At 35.5% G+C, this 21,187-nt stretch overlaps 2 protein-coding genes across 2 annotated transcripts in view; both read left to right on the forward strand.

Moving 5' to 3' along the window:
* The window catches only part of LOC113120648 (adenylate cyclase type 3-like), a 16,342-nt gene extending 10,378 nt beyond the window's left edge, over positions 1 to 5,964 (forward strand). The window contains exons 12-20 of the mRNA XM_026290604.1: positions 1,172 to 1,288; positions 1,428 to 1,699; positions 2,011 to 2,092; positions 2,191 to 2,349; positions 3,268 to 3,414; positions 3,519 to 3,635; positions 3,715 to 3,841; positions 3,967 to 4,091; positions 4,821 to 5,964. Coding sequence (XP_026146389.1) covers positions 1,172 to 1,288; positions 1,428 to 1,699; positions 2,011 to 2,092; positions 2,191 to 2,349; positions 3,268 to 3,414; positions 3,519 to 3,635; positions 3,715 to 3,841; positions 3,967 to 4,091; positions 4,821 to 4,997 — 1,323 coding nt within the window. The 3' untranslated portion in view covers positions 4,998 to 5,964. The remainder of the gene's footprint in view (positions 1 to 1,171; positions 1,289 to 1,427; positions 1,700 to 2,010; positions 2,093 to 2,190; positions 2,350 to 3,267; positions 3,415 to 3,518; positions 3,636 to 3,714; positions 3,842 to 3,966; positions 4,092 to 4,820) is intronic.
* A 381-nt stretch (positions 5,965 to 6,345) lies between these two features.
* Positions 6,346 to 21,133, forward strand: LOC113120651 (WD repeat-containing protein 26). The gene is made up of 14 exons (XM_026290606.1): positions 6,346 to 6,912; positions 8,130 to 8,229; positions 12,094 to 12,150; positions 12,563 to 12,699; positions 12,893 to 12,990; positions 14,287 to 14,443; positions 14,523 to 14,661; positions 14,821 to 14,961; positions 15,898 to 16,017; positions 16,105 to 16,250; positions 16,330 to 16,408; positions 17,127 to 17,256; positions 17,334 to 17,528; positions 18,898 to 21,133. The coding sequence occupies exons 1-14, from the start codon at positions 6,707 to 6,709 to the stop codon at positions 18,921 to 18,923; spliced, it is 1,731 nt and encodes a 576-aa protein (XP_026146391.1). The 5' UTR covers positions 6,346 to 6,706; the 3' UTR covers positions 18,924 to 21,133.
* The last annotated feature ends 54 nt before the right edge of the window (positions 21,134 to 21,187 follow it).

Consider the following 21,187-nt stretch of genomic DNA (forward strand, 5'->3'; position numbering starts at 1 on the left):
ACCTGGCACGCACTTTTCTGAGGAGTGGATTAATGATTAATGCTCAGAACCAGTCGCGAAAAATTATATATAAATACAGGGACAGCATTGCACACAAGATGGCCATTGAAGTGGCATTGACTAAGCAAAAGGCGATTCTGGCAAATAAAGTAATTGAGGTGAATTCTAAATTAACGGAGGAGAGCGCAACATCATTCAAGGCTGTCTTCCTGACCTATCAATTTGTGTCGATAAAGTATAATAGTGCATATTGTAGCTGTTATGTATCTTTGTAAGTCATTATATGTCCTTTTTTGAGGCACTAGTGTCGATAATGTATAATAGTGCATACACTTGTAGCTGTTGTAAGTCCTTATTTGAGGCATGCGCATGTGCACGACCTCTACCCCCCCCCCCCCCCCCAAAAAAAAAAAAAAAAGAAGTGGGCTCCCCCAAAGGACACGGTATAGTTCGAACACTGATCACAGCATTTATACAAATGTACAATTTCAGTCATTTTTACATTTCCAAAATTTGTATTTTTTTCTTCACAGTAATGTGGTTTGTTTATTAATATTCTAAAAACAGACTTCATTTAAAAATATATTATTATATTAAATATAAATTATTTACATTTAAATGTAAATTATATTTCCTTTTACTTTGGGATTAAGTGTTGACAAATTTTTTCATCTGGTTCACATAATTAAATCTCATATAGATATTAGAGAGCAATGTTATTTTAGCATTTTATTTTAATAAATATTATATTCATTACTTAGCGTAATTCATAGTATATCTTATATATATATAGTATTTTATGTTATTTTAATCATATACAATTAAAGTATTTATTAATATTTTGAATTAGCCGTTGTTTTTATATTTGCATATTTAATTTTAATTTAAGTTTTGGTCATTTTGCTATGTGCTTTTGTCATTTTAATGTTTTTTAATGTGTTTAGCTAGCTTGAATTTATTTTAATTCCAGTTTATTTTAGTTTTAGTCATTGTAGTACTCAAATTAATTTAATTTTAAGTTTTTTATCTAATATTTATATTTTATTTTATTTTATTTCAGCTTTCAATTAACAAAAACTACGTTTACTAATCTTAGTTTTAGTTAATAATAGCAACGCTGTGTGTGTGAGAGAGAGAGCGTCTGTGTAACCTTGTAATGTGTGTGTATCAGGTCTTCCCCCGGAGGCTGGTGTCTTTCTCGCAGTGGATCGACCGCACACGCTGGGCTCGTAACACATGGGCCATGGCTGCCATATTTGTTCTGACCATGGCTGAGGTGGCCGATATGGTGAGACAGCACACCTTTCATTACTGATCCATTACATTTCAATTATTATTACTGACCATGGAAATCATTCCGTTCGTATGATGTCATGCAGCCTGACTTCTAATGCTGTTATATTGCATTTCTCGTCATTTTTCTTCAGCTGAGCTGTGTTCAGCCCCCTCTCGTGCTGCTGAATTCCTCGTCCGGCGTGACGCTTGAGTCTCTGGGAGACGGCGGATGCGCGGAGAACCCCAAACACTACGGATACATCTCAGTGCTGTCGCTCGTGTCGACCGTCATGCTCGTGCAGCTTAGCCATCTGGTCAAGCTGGCACTCATGCTGTTGGTTACAATAGCAACAGGAGCCGTAAACATCCACAGCTGGATGTACATTTACAACATCTACGATTTCATTCGCTACCTGGACTACAGGTGAGACAAGCTTCAGATGTACTTGGACGATATGATCAAAAATAGAATAAAATCAGGAATAATGTAAAATATTATTCTATTTTTAAATAACTATTTTCTATTTGAATATATTTTAAAATGACATTTATTCCAGTGATGCAAAGCTGAATTTACTCCAGTCTTCAGTGTCACATGATAATATGCTGATTTGCTGCTCAAGAAAAATTAATTTGTTTTAGTTGTGCTGGTTAATATTTTTGTAACCTAGACTTAATTTAAATACAGAACAGAGTCTTTTCTACCCAGTTAAACTATTTTCTGTGAATCTTTAGTTATTCAGTGGTTCCCACCAGATATCTGCTGACTGTGATGATTATCATCATGATGATGAGTTTCTACTACTACGCACGTCACGTATGTCCAACAATAGCTGAAAAACTCACATTTATTTCCTCTACTCTGTTTTTGGAAAATATTAGCATGTTAATTAGAATTTTGTTCTTCTCTCTCAGGTGGAGAGACAGTCGCGTAAACTGTTTCTGTGGAAGATTGAGGTTCACGATCAGAAGGAGAAAGTGTATGAAATGAGAACGTACAACGAGGCGCTGGTCACTAACATGCTTCCTGAACACGTGGCCAAACACTTCCTGGGCACCAAGATGCGAGATGAGGTATGTAGAGTATGAAAGCTTGTTTCTGCCATGGAGTAACAATTTTAACTTCAGGATTGTGAGTTTATATCTGTTTAGAACAATAGCTTTTCTTTTATCTCGCAATTCAGTTTTTTCTTAGAATTCTAAGTTAAAGTTTAGCCATTTTGACTTTTTTCTCAGAATTCTCAGTGTACATCTCACAATTCTTGGAATTTTGAGCTTACATCTTGTCAATTTTCTTAGAACGCAAAATTTATATCTCATAGTTTTGACTTTTGCCCTCTAAGTATTAAGCTTACATATCGTAATTCAGATTTTTTTTAAATTGCATGTTTATATCAGTTTATAACTTTTCTTATATCTAATCATTCTGACTTTTTCCCTCAGAATTCTGTGTAAATTTTTAAATTTAAATTTAAATTTTTCTCTTAAAGTATACATCATTATTCAGAATTCTGCATTTACGTCTCATTGGTACTTTTTTCCCACAATTTAAAGTTTGCATCTTGCAGTTTAGACTTCTTTTTTACTCAGAATTCTGTTTACATCTTTTTTTTTTTTTCAGAATTATATTTTTCATCTCATAATTGTAACCTTTTTTCACAGAATTCTCAGTTTGTATCTTGCAATTTTGACTTTTTTTTTTCTCAGAATTGTGTGTTAACAAAAAATGTTTTGTTTCCACCACAGAATAATAAATAAGAAAGGTCATTACAACTTTTTATCTCACAATTCGGACTATTTTCTCGCAAATCTTCTCAATTTTATATCTTACAGTTCAGATGCTTTTTGGAATTTTTTTAATTAAAAGAGTTGCAATTACCTTTTTTTAATTCTGTGGTAGAAACAACTCCTGTCTATTCCTTTCAGAGTAATCTTTCAATTTGATCGGTCCTTAATAAATGTGCATTATTGATGTTTATTTGTTTTCTGCAGGAACTTTACAGTCAGTCGTATGATGAGATCGGCGTGATGTTCGCCTCTATTCCCAACTTCTCTGACTTTTACACGGAGGAGGGCATAAACAATGGAGGAATAGAATGCCTCCGAATCCTGAATGAGATCATCTCTGACTTTGACAGTGTGAGTGGCAGCTGTCTTTGTTCTTTATTTCTTCATATATGTCATAATTTGTTCAGCAGAGGTTCTCTTTAAAATCATATGATGTGTTATTTTAATCGGAGTAGCTTCTGGACCGCACAGAGTTTCGTAACATTACGAAGATCAAGACCATCGGCAGCACATACATGGCTGCATCAGGCGTGACGCCGGAGAGCAACACCAACAGATACGCCGAGCGCAAGGTCAGCTGCACAACACATGAGAACACGTAATACTTACACTAATGTAGTCTGAGTTATTGATTTTGTGTTTGTGATACAGCTAGAGGATCAGTCCATCCTGGAGCGCTGGCAACACTTTGCTGATTTGGCAGACTTTGCACTGGCTATGAAAGTCACACTTGGAAACCTAAACAAACAGTCATTCAATAACTTCATGCTGCGCATAGGTCAGCAAACATCTGCCTGAACTACAGACCTGTGTTACTTCTGCTTGAATATGTATAAATGTAATAGAGTATGTGTTATATTTATGGTTTTTTGACCGTGTTGTTTGTGTGTGTTTTATTGTCAGGTCTGAATAAGGGGGGTGTGTTGGCTGGAGTGATTGGTGCTCGCAAACCTCATTTCGATATTTGGGGAAACACTGTAAATGTGGCCAGTCGTATGGAGTCCACTGGGGTTATGGGTAACATACAGGTGATATAAGCTGTATACATTTATTTTAAAAAGAATAATAATAACTTCCCAATATTATGTCAGAATTTTATATATTTAAAATATACATCCATCTACTGTCCAAACCACTTATTCTCTATAATGAAATGGATAATAAAAATATACATTTATGTAATCCATTTCATTATAGAGAATAAGTGGTTTGGAGAGTAGATGGATGTATATTTAAAAAAAAAAAAAAAAAAAATATATATATATATATATATATATATATATATATATATATATATATATATATATATAAAATATGCATCCATATATATATATATATATATATATATATATATATATATATATATATATATATATATATATATATATATATAATTATATATTTTTATATACTATACAAATATTTTTTGTTAATATACATACATTTTATATTTGTATTAAAAAATAAACGAATAACATTATGAATTATGTTTAATAAATACATAAAATTTGCATAAATAGAATAAATCAAATAAAACCTGGAGACCTCCTTGAACATTTTAATTTGTGATGATGCCCATGAATCTTTTAATCAATGTTGAATTGAACTTCAGACCTCTAATGCAGTTTTTGCAACAGAAATGTAATTTGAGATGCAATCAAAACATCTCTGTCCTAAAGCTCTAATATTATGATTCAAAAATGTCTTAATGGCACTGATACAGACGTCTTTGTTTTTCTGGTGCTGGTGCTCCCCAGGTGGTGGAGGACTGCTATAACATCCTGAAGGAGTACGGTTTCCGTTTCGTCAGAAGAGGACCCATCTATGTAAAGGGAAAAGGAGAACTGCTCACTTTCTTCATGAAAGGCAAAGACAAAACTGTCACAAAGACGACTGCAGTCTCTCTCCCACATCAGATACCAAACAAATCCTGAGACGACTGAAGATGAGAAGGACATTGACATTTTATTTTATGTCATTTTGGGCTTTTTCCACTTTTTTTCTAATTGAAACAATGAAAAACGGACAAAAAGGAGAAATGACCACTACAGCTCAACAAGTCTGCAGCACATGCACTAACAAATAGACAGCAATTTTTCTAATGTTTGTTTTATTTTAACAATGTCATTGATACAGATCAAAAATTCCCCATCTGGTCTGCATGCTTTATACACTTTCTGTTTTATAAAAAATGCTAATAGAATGTACTGTATGCATCCATGTAAACTATGAATTTACATCTGTTATTATTGAAAACGTTATTGTTGGCTATATCAAGCCCATAAAAAGTTTAAAGCAGACCATGATGAAAATATTATTATAATAACTGGACACAAACAAACACAATCAGGAGATAAAAACACTACTCCAATTCTATCAGATCAAAGACATACACATCTTTTTAAAAGAGCATGAAAAATGTTGTATATCATTCATAATTTTATATCTTATTATGTTTTTATTCTGTATTTTTATTTTTCATACAGCTTAACCTGAAAACATCACACTGAGACAATATTCTAATTGACATACAGTCAGAAAGTTTTTTATTTTTTAGTTTTTTACTCAGTGGCATTTTTTATAATCACCATCTCCAGGTCTATAACTCAAACCCAGCATTTTCACTCACGACTTTCAGTATGTTTTATGCATAAGCTACTCTTTGAAACTCTTGGTTATAGATCAGATAATTATGTCTCTCAGAATGTGTGGATTTGTAGATTGTGGATCTCTTTATGCTGTTCTCAGTGTTTTATTGTTAGACAGAATGAGAAAAAATATTTAATGTCTAAAAGGGCACATTAAAAAGCCAATAAAAAGCTGAAAATGTACATTAAACAGACAGATTTTGGTATCTTCTTATTGAATTTTAATAATCAACACAAGTTTAGTAACCAGTAGTCTAGTTAACAAACCTAGTGATGAATGTAATATAGTGACAAATGTAGAAACACTTGACATTTGAAGGTTAGATGGATGGATGGATGGATAGATAGATAGATAGATAGATAGATAGATAGATAGATAGATAGATAGATAGATAGATAGATAGATAGATAGATAGATAGATAGATGGGTGGCTATTAATAAGTAAAGGATTGTAAGGGCTATTGTCAACCATAAACAAGTTTATAGATTTTGTATATATCCACTGCTCTGATAATCTGTTAAAGTCTCTATAAATGGTAAATTAACATAATTATTGATGAATTATCAGTCAGTGGTAATTTAATCATAGAATTTAATGCGTGCGCCCCCTTTTGGCGGGAGCGCCGTCCGGAAGTGAGGCAGCAGGTCAATGTCCGGTGACGTCAGAGCGTCTGGACGCCATTAGATCTGCAGCAGCTGTTTGGAGAGAAACAACAACAACAACACGACAGAACGAGCCTCGCACCGAACGCGCTCTGGACCGCGGGAGTCCGAGGCCTCTTTCCCCTCCCCCGGGCTTCACCGGCTTCTAACCACGGCCGCTCTCGGTGAGGAAACTCTGGCCTCCGCTTCCTCCTCCTCCGACTCGGACACCGGTGGAGCGTCGCCGCCCCCGCGGAAAAAGCACCGATCCTCGGCGGCGGAGGGAGTAGGAGAGCCCGGGGCTTCAGCAGGCCTTTCGTTAGCGACCCACCTCAGCCGAACCGGCACCAACATGCAGTCGAACGGGACAGGACAGGAGCAGAACCACCCGGCCAGCGCGCAGAACGGGGATGCCAACGGCCTCCAAAACAACGCAGGCTCGGCTTCGGGGGCCTCCGGGACTGGTTCGGGTTCCCTGAAGAAGAAGAAGCGTCTGTCTCAGGCGGAGGAGGACGTGATCCGCCTCATCGGACAGCATCTGAACGGGTTAGGGCTGAAGTAAGTGTTGTCGTACACAACCGGACCGAGTCATTTCTGGTTTGACAGATCCCAGATTTTGCAGCCGTTATGTGATCAACGAAGCGAGCTCGCGACATCGAGATTTAAAAATCGCGTGACAGTCAAAACCTTTATTCTCCGAGAAAATTAGATACATTTATCATAATTTAATCTAGAATATCAGACAGTTAACTTACACATGAAAGAGAGATGCGATCTCAGATGCACGTCTGTGTCAAGAATTAGTCGGGCCCAGAAATATATTTTAGCATTATTAGTGTCAAAAGTAACGTAGAGATGATTTCATTACAAATCAACATCCATTCGCTGGTTTATTACATATGTGTGTTTACGCATTATCAAATAATTATGACATTTTGTGTGTGGCTGTCTTTTAATGGCGGCTGTGGAATGTGTGTGTAGCAGCAGCTGGTTTACATTAGAAGCTTGAATCTTATTTGAGTGTAGATCTGCTAAAGCCATCAGCTGCTTTTCAGATTCAAACCACAAAACGTGAATCCAGAACAATCCATATGTGCATGCTGGAACACACAACTCTGAGATCTAGACTACTAGATAAATTAAAGCATCAAGAAAACTGAAAACATCCATCCCCTCCCCCTCACTCATACACACACACACGCACACACACTCTCTCTCTTTTGTAATCATAGCATGACGTCATTCTGTCAGACCCTGCATTCAAAACACTTTCACACTGTTCTAGAAGCCTTCACCTGTCTGTAGCATCCCAATCACTGCCAACATTTCTATCTGTATGTTTGAGCTCGTCTGTGTTATCCTGGCTTTGTTCAGCAAAAAATATATGTACAGAAATGTTAAATTGTGAATATAGGTCCATTACACGACATAATAAAGCAATATGACACACATAAAAGTACTGATATTAGTTTGGATGTGGCCGAGTGATGCAGTTACATACACAATCCGCAGGAACCCTGTCATCTTGTGATTATTTTCATAATACAGCAAATATTTAAGTGTTATAGATTTTTTTTAAACATATGCTAGGTACTCAAAAGTTGATAGTTGGTCTATTAACTTACTTTTTATGTCAGATGGGATGCAAGCTTGAGCTTCTAGTTGTTGTTTTACTCAAAGACGACAAATAGATTAAATCAAGCTTCAGTTACTGTTTTTGCTAAAGGTTAGAAAAATAAGTGTTGTATGCACTGTCATGTATTGTCTCTTTCCAGTCAGACGGTGGATTTGTTGATGCAGGAATCTGGCTGTAGACTGGAGCATCCATCAGCCACAAAATTCCGGAACCATGTCCTGGAAGGCGAATGGGACAAGGTGAGCTCCTGCCACACTTCATATGTAATGTCCTGATTTTGACGGTTTATGCCACTTTTATCCTGGTTTGGTCACAGTTTACACAATTTCATGCCCAGTACTTTCTTAATTGCATTCCTTGGGTTTGTTTTTCATGATGCTGTATCAGCACATAGTAAAGAAAATCGAGCCTTTATTTTTTTTGCTGACTTTTCAACCAAACTTTCCTATTCTTATGAAAAGTGTTTTAATTTTTTTTGGATCTTATTGACAGTTTTGATGAAGTGAGGCCAGGTCTTATTTTAGATATTTTTAATTCAAAGATAATTTCTTACCAAACATATTTTTTAATTTGTTGTTGATATTTATTTACTTTGTCTATTTTTCACTTGTGTTAGTTGGCATGGTGCTAAATAAAGTAATAATAAACAAACAAACAAACTTTTGTGGGCAGTCATGGCCTAATGGATAGAGAGTCGGACTTGTAACCCAAAGGTCACGGGTTTGAGTCTCAGGTGCAACAGGGACCACGACAGGGTGAGACCCTTGAGCAAGGCACCGAACCCTCAACTGCTCCCTGGGCAACACTGTATTGGCTGCCCACTGCTCTGGGCGTATGTTCACGCACTTCATGTATGTGTGTGTGTGTGTCCTCTACTCACTGATGTGTGTGTGCCCTTGTATGGGTTAAATGCAGGGCACAAATTCCGAGTATTGGCCACCATACTTGGCCACAGGTCACTTCCTTTACTTTTCTTTCAAATTCACCAATCAAGTCAGTTCCTAATGGAAGTGGTTAATTTTTCCTCATTAAATATCTTTGTACACTTGGAAATATTCACATTATTGAAGAACAATAAACAGGTCACTAAGAAATCCATATTATCTCCTAAATTTCATGTCGCCCCCCCCCCAAATTCTATTTACCATTTTAATTAGTAAAATTATGTTTCATTGGTTTAAATGCATTTTAATAATCAATTCAATTCAAGTTTATTTGTATAGCGCTTTTTACGATGCAAATCAATTCAAAGCAACTTTACCGAAAATTAAGTTCCACAATATTTAATAGTAGCTTAAAAGTGGTGATCAGTTTATGTGCAAATGACAGGAATTTAAGAGACAGTCACAATTTAAGAGATGCATTATTCGAATGCTTTGCGAAAGAGATGCGTTTTTAATGTAGATTTAAACAGAGAGAGTGCTTTATGACCTTAGGGAGCATGATGGGTTGTAACGTGGTATAAGGCTGGATAGGTACGCAGGAGTAGGTAAGTAATAATAATTTGTAACTGATAGTAGCCAGTGCAGAGACTGTAAAATTGGGGTAATATGATCATATTTTCTTGACCTGATAAGGACTCTAGCCACTGCATTTTGGACTACTTGTAGCTTGTTTATTGAAGAAGCAGGACAATCACCTAGAAGTGCATTACAATAGTCCAGTCTAGAGGTCATGAATGCATGAACTAGCATTTCTGCATCAGAATCAGGTAACATTTCGTAGCTTGGCAATGTTTCTAAGATGGATAGAATGCTGTATTTGTAACATGGGAAATAAGGTTTTCAAAAAACAAGTTGCTGTCTAATATAACACCCAGAGATTTGACTGTAGAGGAAGTAACAGTACATCCGTCTAGTTGCAAACTGTAGAGTTTCTGTGTACTGTTTTTTTTTTTTTTTTTTCTTTTTTTTTTTTTTTTTGGGGTCCAATAAGTAATATCTCCGTCTTATCCGAATTTAGTAGGAGAAAATTATTGGTCATCCAATCTTTTACATTTTTAACACACTCTGTTAGCTTAGATCATTTAGAAGGTTCATCTGATCTTGTTGATATCTATAGTTGAGTATCATCAGCATAACCGTGGAAACAAATCCCATATTTTCTAATAATATTATCAAGGGGCAACGTGTATATTGAAAATAGAAGAGGACCAAGGACAAATCCTTGTGGCACTCCATATTTTACTGGTGATTAAATGAGAGGACTCCCTGTAGCTCAACTGGTAGAGCACTGCGCTAGCAAGCAAGCAAGCGCAAGGTTGGGGGTTCGATTCCCCCGGGAAGACATGATATGTAAAAATTGATAGCCTGAATGCACTGTAAGTCGCTTTGGATAAAAGCGTCTGCTAAATGCATACATTTAATTTTTTAAATTTTAAATGAAAAAAATGGAAGCGATCGGACAGGTAGGATCTAAACCATCTTAGAGCCTGCCCTTGATTACCTGTATAGTTTTATCTATGAGTATGTCATGATCTATGGTGTCAAACGCTGCACTAAGATCAATTAAAACAAGCAATGAGATGCAGCCTTGATCTGATGCAAGAAGCAGGTCATTTGTAATTTTAATAATCAATTGAATTAATAAAAATGAACAATTCATTAATTTATTATATTTTTTCACTAATAGTTCCATATAAAAAAAATCCTGAAAAAAAGTCCGGCATTTAAACTTTTTTTGTATGATAAAAATACAAAATCTATCAAATATGGTGCTAATATAAATTAATATAAAACTTTAACAATTTAGTCTAATTCATCCTTTGTAATAAAATATAATTAAATTTGAACAATTCCTTTCATTTTTTTTTTTGACAAACAAAGTGGTGTCCAAGAGAGTTTTATTGTTTAAAATTAAAACTTCAGAAAATTGTGATATTCCTTAAAAAACAGTTTTAATAATACTGTTGTGGAAAGCATAGGGTTCTAAATGAGTAGTGTTTACTAAAATCTGACTCATGCTGAGTGATGGCTGAACTGTAGGTCAAAGGTCATGTAATGTGTATAGAAATGAGGGCACGATGGAAAGTGGTAAAAAAAAAAAAAAAAGTTGAATTCCTTCTGGATTTGCATGCATAGAGTTTTATTCTTGTCTCTGAAAAGCTTTGCCAAGACTGTATCTTAAAAATGTTGATCCTTTAATGCAGCAGTTATTCTCTAACCGCAAGTGTGATTTTTTTCAGAACATGGTTTCAGGTCTTTCCTTTTCCTGTTTACTTCATAACCAAATTAAAAGAAGAGAGTCTGGGGCCATTTGAAAAGTGGACTCATATTTTTGACTGCAGTGTAATTTAAATTGGTGGAAATAAAAACAATCCAGTTATGTAATGCTTTATACAAGAAGAAGCAAACTTATTTGACCATCTCTCATCTGAACTTCGGAGAGTTTGGACTATTAAAACCAAGCTCTAAGATGACAGGCAGAAAAAACAATCATGCTCAACCTTTAGGAAAATGCTTTTCAGAGCTCCTGGTGGGATAAGATAAACTCTAGAAATTGTTTGCACATTTAGTTTAATCGTGCTTCTGTCTCGAAGAGCTGTTTGGACCGCTGAAGCAGCCGTTTCTGACGAGGTTTTGGGTTTAATTTTACTTTTCCTTGTCTTTTCCCTCCCTGAACTAACAGTGGCAAAGCTGAATCCTGTTTTTCCATCTAATTTGTTCCTAGTTTTCCATCTATTTATAGAGGCAAACTTAAAAACATACTTTTTCTTTTTTCAGAAAATGCTGATGAATTTTAAAGTGATAGCGCTTTCATTTGTTTCCTCACTTTCATTTGTTTCATCATTAGTTAAAACAATATGTGTATTGATTTTAGAATTCAAATCTGTGTTTTGCTTTTTGATCTTTTTGGTGTTTTGCTAATCTAATGCAAAGACATTCAGACAGTTAAAGCATGACTGAAGTGTCCAGATCCTTTTTGGGGCCAATTTTAATTAATTTAAAGCATTTAAAAAAAAGTTAAAATGACTTATTTTGTCACTGAGCTTGAATGGTTTAGTAGACCCTATATGGTTGATGGTGATACCCCCCCCCCCCCCCCAAAAAAAAATCCTGGATGAAAATGCTGAACTGACGCTTTTGTTTCTTTGTGGGACACAGGCTGAAAACGACCTCAACGAGCTGAAAGCATTGATGCATTCACCCAACGCTATTGTGGTAAGAGCAGCGGACTCGCACGCGTGCACTCTTAATACTGAAAGCTTCATCTGGAACAAGTGTTGTAGTAATCTTTCTGGCTAAGGTTGCACCATCTGTTCACTTAAATTATTCTAATTTAAGCTGACACACAAAGTTGACACTAGAGGGTTATTAACTAGCTAGCTTGTAACAACAAGGAAAAAAAACTGGCTGATTTAAGTGAAACCCAATTGTCTTCGCTTTACCCTGTCTGTGTCCTTAAAAGGTGGATCAAATTTAATTTTATGCCATTTTAGTTCTAACCATGTTTTTAAGGGTGACTGTTGTGTTGTGTGAATATAAAGTGGACTAGTCAGCCACACATTTGATAAATGAGTCACTAAAGTGCTACTGAAAGTGATTCTTTTTTTCTGTCTCCCTTTGGTTCCAGCGGATGAAGTTTCTGCTATTACAGCAGAAGTATCTGGAGTATTTGGAGGATGGAAAAGTTCTGGAAGCCCTGCAGGTTTTGAGAGGAGAGTTGACTCCACTCAAATACAACACTGATCGAATCCACGTGCTCAGCGGGTACCAAATACATGCATGCACATTAACATACTCGCGTTATTGATAATCATAAACAAATTCTCTGTCCTGAAAGGTTCTATGTTATTGCTAAAGTTTTTTATTTCATTATTGTTCTCTAAGGAAAATGGGAATCACTCTGTGATTGGCTGTGACAGCTGTCAATGGCTCACTCTGATTGGCTGTGTGTTTTAAGGTATCTGATGTGTAGTCATCCTGAGGATCTGAAGGCAAAGGCTGAATGGGAGGGAAAAGGCGCTGGATCACGCTGTAGATTACTGGACAAACTTCAGAGTGAGTGTGCAACCACACAAACATTTACAAGACATACCAAAGACTTGCAGACAGTAGATATTGATTTTATTAGGGATGCAAAATATATCAAAATAAATATGAAGTGGTGACACTGGAAACACAAAGGCTGTAAATACAGATTATGACCAGTTGCACATCCTTCCACCTTTGTAATTTTTCTGCCTATTATCTAGAATAGTGATTACACTTTATTTTCAAAACAACGTTTATAGAGTATAATTAGACCGGTGGTTCTCAACCTTTGTTTTCTTTTCACTGCGCCACATTATGATCTAAGCGCCAGTCTCATGGGCTACATGCATATGATTTACATATTAAATCACCAATACAAACCAACCAAATTTATAATGATATCTAAACCATTATTTATCGAACTAAATAGACAACTCTATTCACCATTAATAAAATTAATGTCTAAGTACTGAGTAATATTAATTAAATATCTGTACTTAATATCGTTTGTTGTGTGTAATTAAGCATAATTTATTATTACTATAAGTACATGTAATTACACATTAAAATAGAGTAAACAATTATTGGTAGCACTTTATTTTACAGTCCTGTTCCTCATGTACATACTATGTACTTATTACAGTAATTACAATAACTATGTACTAACTAGGTACTAACACTGAACCTACCCCTAAACCTAACCCTACCCCATGTAGTTACCTTGTATTACCAGAACTTTCTTAGATAAATACACTGTAAGTACACTATAAGTACATGTTAGTACACGTACTGTAAAATAAAGTGCAACCCAATTATTGCTAACTTGTATAAATAAAAAAAATATATTGTAAGTACTTTTTTGTTACTTTTGTGTAATTTATTATTTTAACAAATTTGTATAATATTTTTTATAATACTTCTATTAAGACACCTTAAAATAACTTTTTGCATTTTAGAATGGTTTACTTTTTTTTTTTTTCTTCTTCAAAATGGAAGTTTTCTCAGATATAGCGTAGTTCTGCTGCCACTTTCTTTCCCTGCTGATTTATATAATATTTATCAAATTTATATTATTTGTTATAATACTTTTTAGTATTAAAATAACATAATTATGAATGTTATAATGAATTAAGACACCTAAAATAAATATTTTGCATTTTTAGAAAGCTTTACTTCACTTAATTGTAATTGTTTATAACTTTAAAGGACATCCTAGAATGTATAATATGTCAGGTTTAGCTCATACTGTGTGATGGCAGTTTTTCTCGTTCATAGACAGTCTTTTGCTATTTACTCAGATTGTGTGTGTGTGTGTGTTTTTAGCGTACCTGCCCCCCTCTGTAATGTTGCCCCCTCGGCGGCTGCAGACGCTGCTCAGACAGGCCGTGGAGATGCAGAGAGATCGCTGTCTTTATCACAACACCAAACTGGACTCCAGTCTGGACTCCGTGTCCTTACTCCTGGATCATGTCTGCAGCAGGTGTGCCTGGTTTACTCTGTCTAATGAACCCTTTCATCCTCAGAGATTTCACATGCTTCGTCTGCACTTGTGTCTGCAGGAAACAGTTTCCCTGTTACACGCAGCAGATCCTCACAGAGCACTGCAATGAAGTCTGGTTCTGCAAGTTTTCTAACGACGGCACTAAACTCGCCACCGGCTCGAAAGACCCGACTGTGATTATCTGGCAGGTGGAGCCGGTGAGTGAAGACATCTGTCACACGCAGCAGAACATTTTTCTGTTTGTTTGAGCATCTCGAAAGTTGGCAATTTTTAAAGTGACAGTGACACTTTTTGAGTTAATCTTGACACTTGTCAATGTTGAATGAATGGACTAATGTGATCTCTGACACACACAGGACTCGCATCAGCTGAAGCTGGTACGGACTCTGGAGGGTCACGCGTACGGTGTGTCGTATCTCGCCTGGAGTCCTGATGATGTTTACCTGATCGCCTGTGGTCCTGACGACTGCTCCGAACTCTGGCTATGGAACGTTCAGGTAAACACTTAAAAGATATATGCATTTTTGGGATTCTAGCAAGAGATTTTCTAAATCTGCGCTGATCTAATGCTGATTTCAAGTAATGATTGAGTAAGATGAAGAGCACACATTGAACACCGTTACCCAGATTTTCTTTGAGCTCAGGATATTCTGTCATGGTAGAAACTAATTGTTTTTAATTGTTTTAAAGTATTATCAATTTTAATGGTGGATGTGGACTCTAATTTAGTGTCTATTGTGTACTGATGTACAATTGGTATAAAGATGATAGAAAAAGGAAGGATGATAGGAGATTTAAAACTACTCGTTCAGCCACATTTGAGGCTCATTTTACATTTTCTATCATTCACTGTGGCTACTTGGAAATGATCAAATACATAGACAAAGACAAAGGCAAGCATCTACTAGGTGTTTAAAACACAACCTTTGCTCTTAAGTGTGTTGCAAAAAACTTATTTAGAAAATGACGAAGAGAATTGTCATTATTATTACAATATACAGTATCCAAAATAGTTTTCAGCCATGACAGAATATAAAAGTATTAATAAAAACTGATCATTTTTATTCAAATATTTATTAATTTCCAAATTATTTTCAAACATTTACATTTATTGCAGCAGTGTTATCCTATTTGCTATCTTTAAATTCAATAGCTATTTTCTTTAAACTTAATGAAATATTTATTAAAAATAATTAATAAATAATCTTTTAAATTAAAGTTATTTAAATACATTTTTATTTTAAATTTACAGTCATGTTACTATTGTGTTTTTATTTTTAAATTAAATCTAGTAATAAATATCAGCTTTTTGGAATTTGGCCACCCTTATTGGTTGACTACTAATCACTAATCATGATTTTCCACTCAAGCATTTTAGATACAGACTTTAGCTCAGCACTGACCTCTGACTCTCTTTTCCACCTGACGGTCAGACAGGAGAACTGCGGACAAAGATGAGTCAGTCTCATGAGGACAGCCTGACCAGCGTGGCCTGGAACCCTGACGGCAAGCGCTTCGTTACGGGAGGACAGAGAGGGCAGTTTTACCAGTGTGTAAGTTCAGAACGGGACTAAAGAGGTTGGATTGTCAGGATTTGCCAGGCTACCCTCAGTAATGATTTGTTGGATGTGATTGGGCAGGATCTTGAAGGAAACCTGTTGGAGTCATGGGAAGGCGTGCGTGTGCAGTGCCTGTGGTGTATGGCCGACGGCCGCACTGTTCTCGCCTCTGATACGCACCAGAGGATCCGTGGATACAGTTTCGAGGACCTAACGGACAGAAACATGTATGCAGCTCTTCAGCTCGATTATCATGAGTTTTGAAAACCGTGTCTGACCTTTCGCTTCTCTCTGTTCATACTCTAGAGTTCAGGAGGATCATCCTATAATGTCTTTCACTGTTTCTAAGAATGGAAGACTAGCTTTGTTAAATGTAGCAACTCAGGTAAGCAGAAGTGACTCAAACGTGTATCATCGTTGTTATTACAATATCCAAAATGTTTACTTTATTTTTTTATTCATGTTTTTAATAATAAAAGAATAGTTTTTTAAAAACATAATAAATGGAAACTTTTATTTTGAATTTTTGTGATTATTTTAATTAGTTTTCACATTTTTTATATTATGTTATATATTTGCTACCTTTCAATCAATTAATGTAATGAAACATTTTGGTATAATTATGTAAAATTATTGATATTAAAATTATAGTTAAACATTTTCTAATTCATTAATTTTCAGTAATTATTCGGATTTTGGTGTTATTTTATTACAGCATTATTAATTGAAATAGTGTAATAGTTGTAATGATAATTGTTAAAAATTGCTAAATATTAAAATTGTATTTCTAATTTTTCTAAGTAATTTTAATAATATTTTATCTGAATTGGGATTTTATTTTTTTTGCAGAATAATTATTTTTGAGAATAGTGTTATTTTAGTGCAGCAGTGTTACTCTTATGGGATTTATTATTTTAGATCAAATTGTGTGATTGTTTTATAATTAATTGAAAGATATTATGAATAATTCCTACAATTATTTATCACATTTCGAAAATTTGAGAATATATTGCAATTAAATTGTATTGCAATAATGTTTTGTGTACATTATTTACCATCTATAAATGATATTGTGGACCACATGTGATGTTTGTTGGGAACAGGGTGTTCATCTCTGGGACCTACAGGACCGTGTGTTGGTCAGGAAGTATCAGGGTGTGACACAGGGCTTCTACACCATTCACTCCTGCTTCGGTGGACACAACGAGGATTTCATCGCTAGCGGCAGTGAAGGTACTTTGGTTTATTCCTCAGCATCTTCAGGTGCATGTCATATGAATCGTTCTCACTCAATATTTGCTGTCTCTCAGATCATAAGGTATATATCTGGCACAAGCGCAGCGAGCTGCCGATCATGGAGTTGACGGGACACACACGCACAGTGAACTGTGTCAGCTGGAACCCCTGTATTCCCAGTCTTATGGCCAGCGCTTCTGACGATGGCACAGTCCGTATCTGGGGACCTGCACCCTTCCTGGACGCACAAGAGCTGGACGGCCTCAATGGTACAGACATGCTATCCAATCACAGAACAAACAGGAAGTGTAATAACCCTGAGAGTTCCATTCTTCAGATTCATTGATGATAATACAAACATGTATAATCGAAGTTGAGTTTCAATAATGTTCTTAAATCCAGCATGACTTAATTCACATTCCTGGTCTCATTGTGCATATATTATGCAATTAAAAAACATTGTCTTATTTTGACATTTTTAATATGAAAACAAAATTAATTTGTTAAATTTTTCTGACTTCCAAATATATGTCATATAGACAATATAACTTTTTTTTTTTTGTGGGGGGGGGGTTATTTCATATTAAAAAAAAAAGTTTTCTTGCAATAATCGCAATAATTAATTGCAATAAGAAAATACCGTTCTGCATGTTTTTTATTTATTTATTTTTTTACATGTAAATAATGTTTTTAATTGAATGTCGCGTTTCATATTGAAATGCATGTTACAGAAATAAAATGGGTTGTGACTCCTTTATGTTGGCTTTAAACATACTACTTAACTACTTAGTTACAGTTGAATCTTATTTGAGGCTGTTGGACATTCAGCCAGTAGAACATTATGTATGATTGTGTCATGAATGCATAAACTAGTGTCTTCTTTGATATAAGGAACAGAGACTATTTTGTCACTTTGCAATATTTCTAGAGAATGAGACGTACAAAAGTTCAATTGTTGTCAAACAAGTTTTTTCAGTGTTCAGATGTGACTGAAGTTTTTGTTCCAATGAATAGATGCACTGCTTAGTCATAATTTAACAGAAGGAAGTTCCTAAGGAACAGTCTGGGAAAAAAAAATCTAATAACCATATCTTAAATTTTTTAAAAGTGTTTTTGTGGTGGTGTTGTTTTCTTTGTGTGTGAATGTGTAAATCACTCTTATTTGATCAACTATTGTTCAGAATTTTGTAGTTGTTTTATTTATATATATATATATATATATATATATATATATATATATATATATATATATAGTCTCTTGTGTTCGCCAAGGTTGTATTTATAAAAAAAGAATACAGTAAAAAAAACTGTAAGAAGGCTAAGTATTATTGCGATTTAATATAACTGTTGTGTACTGCGTATATTTTAAAATGTAATTTATTTCTATGATGCACAGCTGTATTTTCAACATCACTCCTCCAGTCTTCAGTGTCATGATCCTTCAGAAATCATTTTAATGTGCGGATTTGCTGCTTAAAAAACATTTTAAAATGTTGAAAACAGTTGTATGGCTTCATATTTTTGACAAATACAAACTTCAATAGGACAGCATTATTTGAAACAAATCTTTTGTAACATTATAAATGTCTGTACAGTCACTTTCGATGAATAAAAGTTGATTTTTCTCTGATTTCTTAGAGAGTTGCAGTAGTATGGACAGTTGATGGCAGCCCTGGAACAGATGACTTCGCAAATGCGAAATCCGACAGAGAAAAACACGATTACAGCATTGTCCTCCTTCACAACGACGCACGAGTGCAAACACGAAAGAGATCCAGAGCCTGGCTTTCAAGAGTCTGGAGGCAGCAGAGACCTGACGCTGATCCGACCCGCTTCCATACCCACGGACCTGATCTCTTTCCCTCCACGGGATTCCCGTGGCTGTTCCCATTATTACCCTTTCATTAGGCCTGAAGACGAGAGCTGGAGCGCCCGGGTGGGCGTATAAACCCACACTCTGTGTTCTTCTCTGTCTCTCGCTCTCGATCCTCCAGCAGCAGAGGATGAAGCACTTTTTTAAAATATATATATATATTCTAGTCCTAGCAATTCTCTCTTTTGTTCCCTTAGCAGTTGATCAGCTTGGGCTTTAGTGTTGATGATGGAGTGCTGTAGGTTGTTTTTTTTTTTTTTTTTTTTTTGTCTTTCAGAAACACAAATGCATTGGTTTCAGATGGACTCCCACGTCATGCGTCAGCAGGGGTCAGATGTCGCCAAGAGTTTAAATGTTCGACTGAATTCTGCTTCAGCATCCCTCCTGTAGCACAGCCGTGTGTGTGTGTGTGTGTGTGTGTGTTTGTATGTGAGTGTTCAAATGTGCCTAAAGTTGGTGTACGTTCGCATGTGGCACTGTTTTCACACAAGCGTGAGTGTGTCCCTTGTTTAGGCGTACGATTCATTTTAACAGAAAACAGAATCTGATCGAAGCCCCAGAGACCTTCATCTGTGGAACAAAAACTTGAGAACCATTTTTCTTTTTTTTAAGAAAGCTGTTCGCAAAGTTCCTTGTTTTCACCACACACCGGGGTTCGGGAGAGACTGTTATATTAGTACAAAATTAAATTGACTTTGTGCTTTAAACAGAAAAATACTGTGACACTCAAACTGTCGATCAGATTTTTGTGGCGTATAAATGACCTATGCAGCAACGTTTGAGCTGAAGGCCCCGTGTAATGTTTCTTGCAGCAGCCATACCAGCATTAAAATAAAGCGTCTCTGACCGCACTACATTTCATCCTTCAGTAATATACACTCAGTCACAATCCCTGAGCTGTTTACACCAAATATCCAGCTTTTGAAGCCCATTTTTGGAGAGAAATATTTGCTATGGACTGATATTAAATGTTTGAAAAGAAATGCTTTTCTGCCTGTTTTTATGGAAGTTTTTGTTATTGGTTACAATATTTCATTTTTATTCAACTTTTTTTGGGGTTGACTTTATTCTCTGTATCATTATATTAAACTATAACCAGATAAATTGTCTTCTCTTTTTTAAAATAAACTTTTATTTAAGCATTATTGGCGCTCTTTCCATTTAAAAAAATAGTTGCATTAACCATAGTTTTAATGACATCCACATATGCTTTCCGCAGTTATAAGATGGTGCTAAACGCCCCGGCCTTTGCCTCGCAGGTGGAAGTTCAATCGGAAATCCAAAGTATCCAGAAAAACTTTTTTAAAGTTAGGTCACTTTATAAAAGACATTTTTATCCTCGCCAACTTGACCGCTTGTGGAAATCCGACTAAAAAGCAATTACTTGATGATTTTCCAGTTATTAAAGATTTGTAAATGGATTTTGATATAGAATGGCTTTGAATTGGTCGGTGACATCTGCCTGTTTTGGTTTTCATTGAATTTTGCCTGTTTACTGGAGGACCATTTTGTGCCATAAGCAAAAAAAAAAAAAAAATAAGCGCATAAAATCTCAACAATAATTGGTCGCTGCTCGGACCAAAGCTAATGCTTGTGCACTGTGACACATCTTTGCTGTTGATTTAGCTGATCTGAGAGAGGTTTCTTTGGCTATTACTCCTCCTCGTTGTTTTAAAGAACTGAAACAAGCCTACTGGTTACAGCAGTGGACGTATTAGTAATGCATACGATGATGGGGGTAGTATTGTTACTCTTGTACTGTGGGCTCTGTGTACTCTACTAACCATATGCAAGAGGGTCTCTCTTTTCCAGCTAACTGCAGGTGTGTTGCTCTCATGTTTGACTGTGAATCAGACATGTGAGAGGTTTCCTTCATGATAACTGCATCCATTTGCATTAAATGTGTTATTTCAGAAGTGATTGTACTGTTTTGTATTGTTGTGTAGGAGATGTGTTATGTATGCATATTTTCAATAAAGCATTCAGGGTTTTGAAAAATAATGAAGCATTTCATCTGGCTTGGGTTAAACTGGGACCAATTCCTTACTTTTGTGA

Source organism: Carassius auratus, chromosome 20 (assembly GCF_003368295.1).
Source record: "Carassius auratus strain Wakin chromosome 20, ASM336829v1, whole genome shotgun sequence".
NCBI lineage: Eukaryota > Metazoa > Chordata > Actinopteri > Cypriniformes > Cyprinidae > Carassius > Carassius auratus.

Excerpts from the sequence above, each read along its gene's own strand:
- LOC113120651 (XM_026290606.1), top strand. The coding sequence starts at position 6,707 with ATGCAGTCGAACGGGACAGGACAGGAGCAGAACCACCCGGCCAGCGCG. Across the intron at positions 12,151-12,562 it reads ATTCACCCAACGCTATTGTG|CGGATGAAGTTTCTGCTATT; the intron begins GTAAGAGCAGCG and ends CTTTGGTTCCAG. Across the intron at positions 17,257-17,333 it reads CATCGCTAGCGGCAGTGAAG|ATCATAAGGTATATATCTGG; the intron begins GTACTTTGGTTT and ends GCTGTCTCTCAG.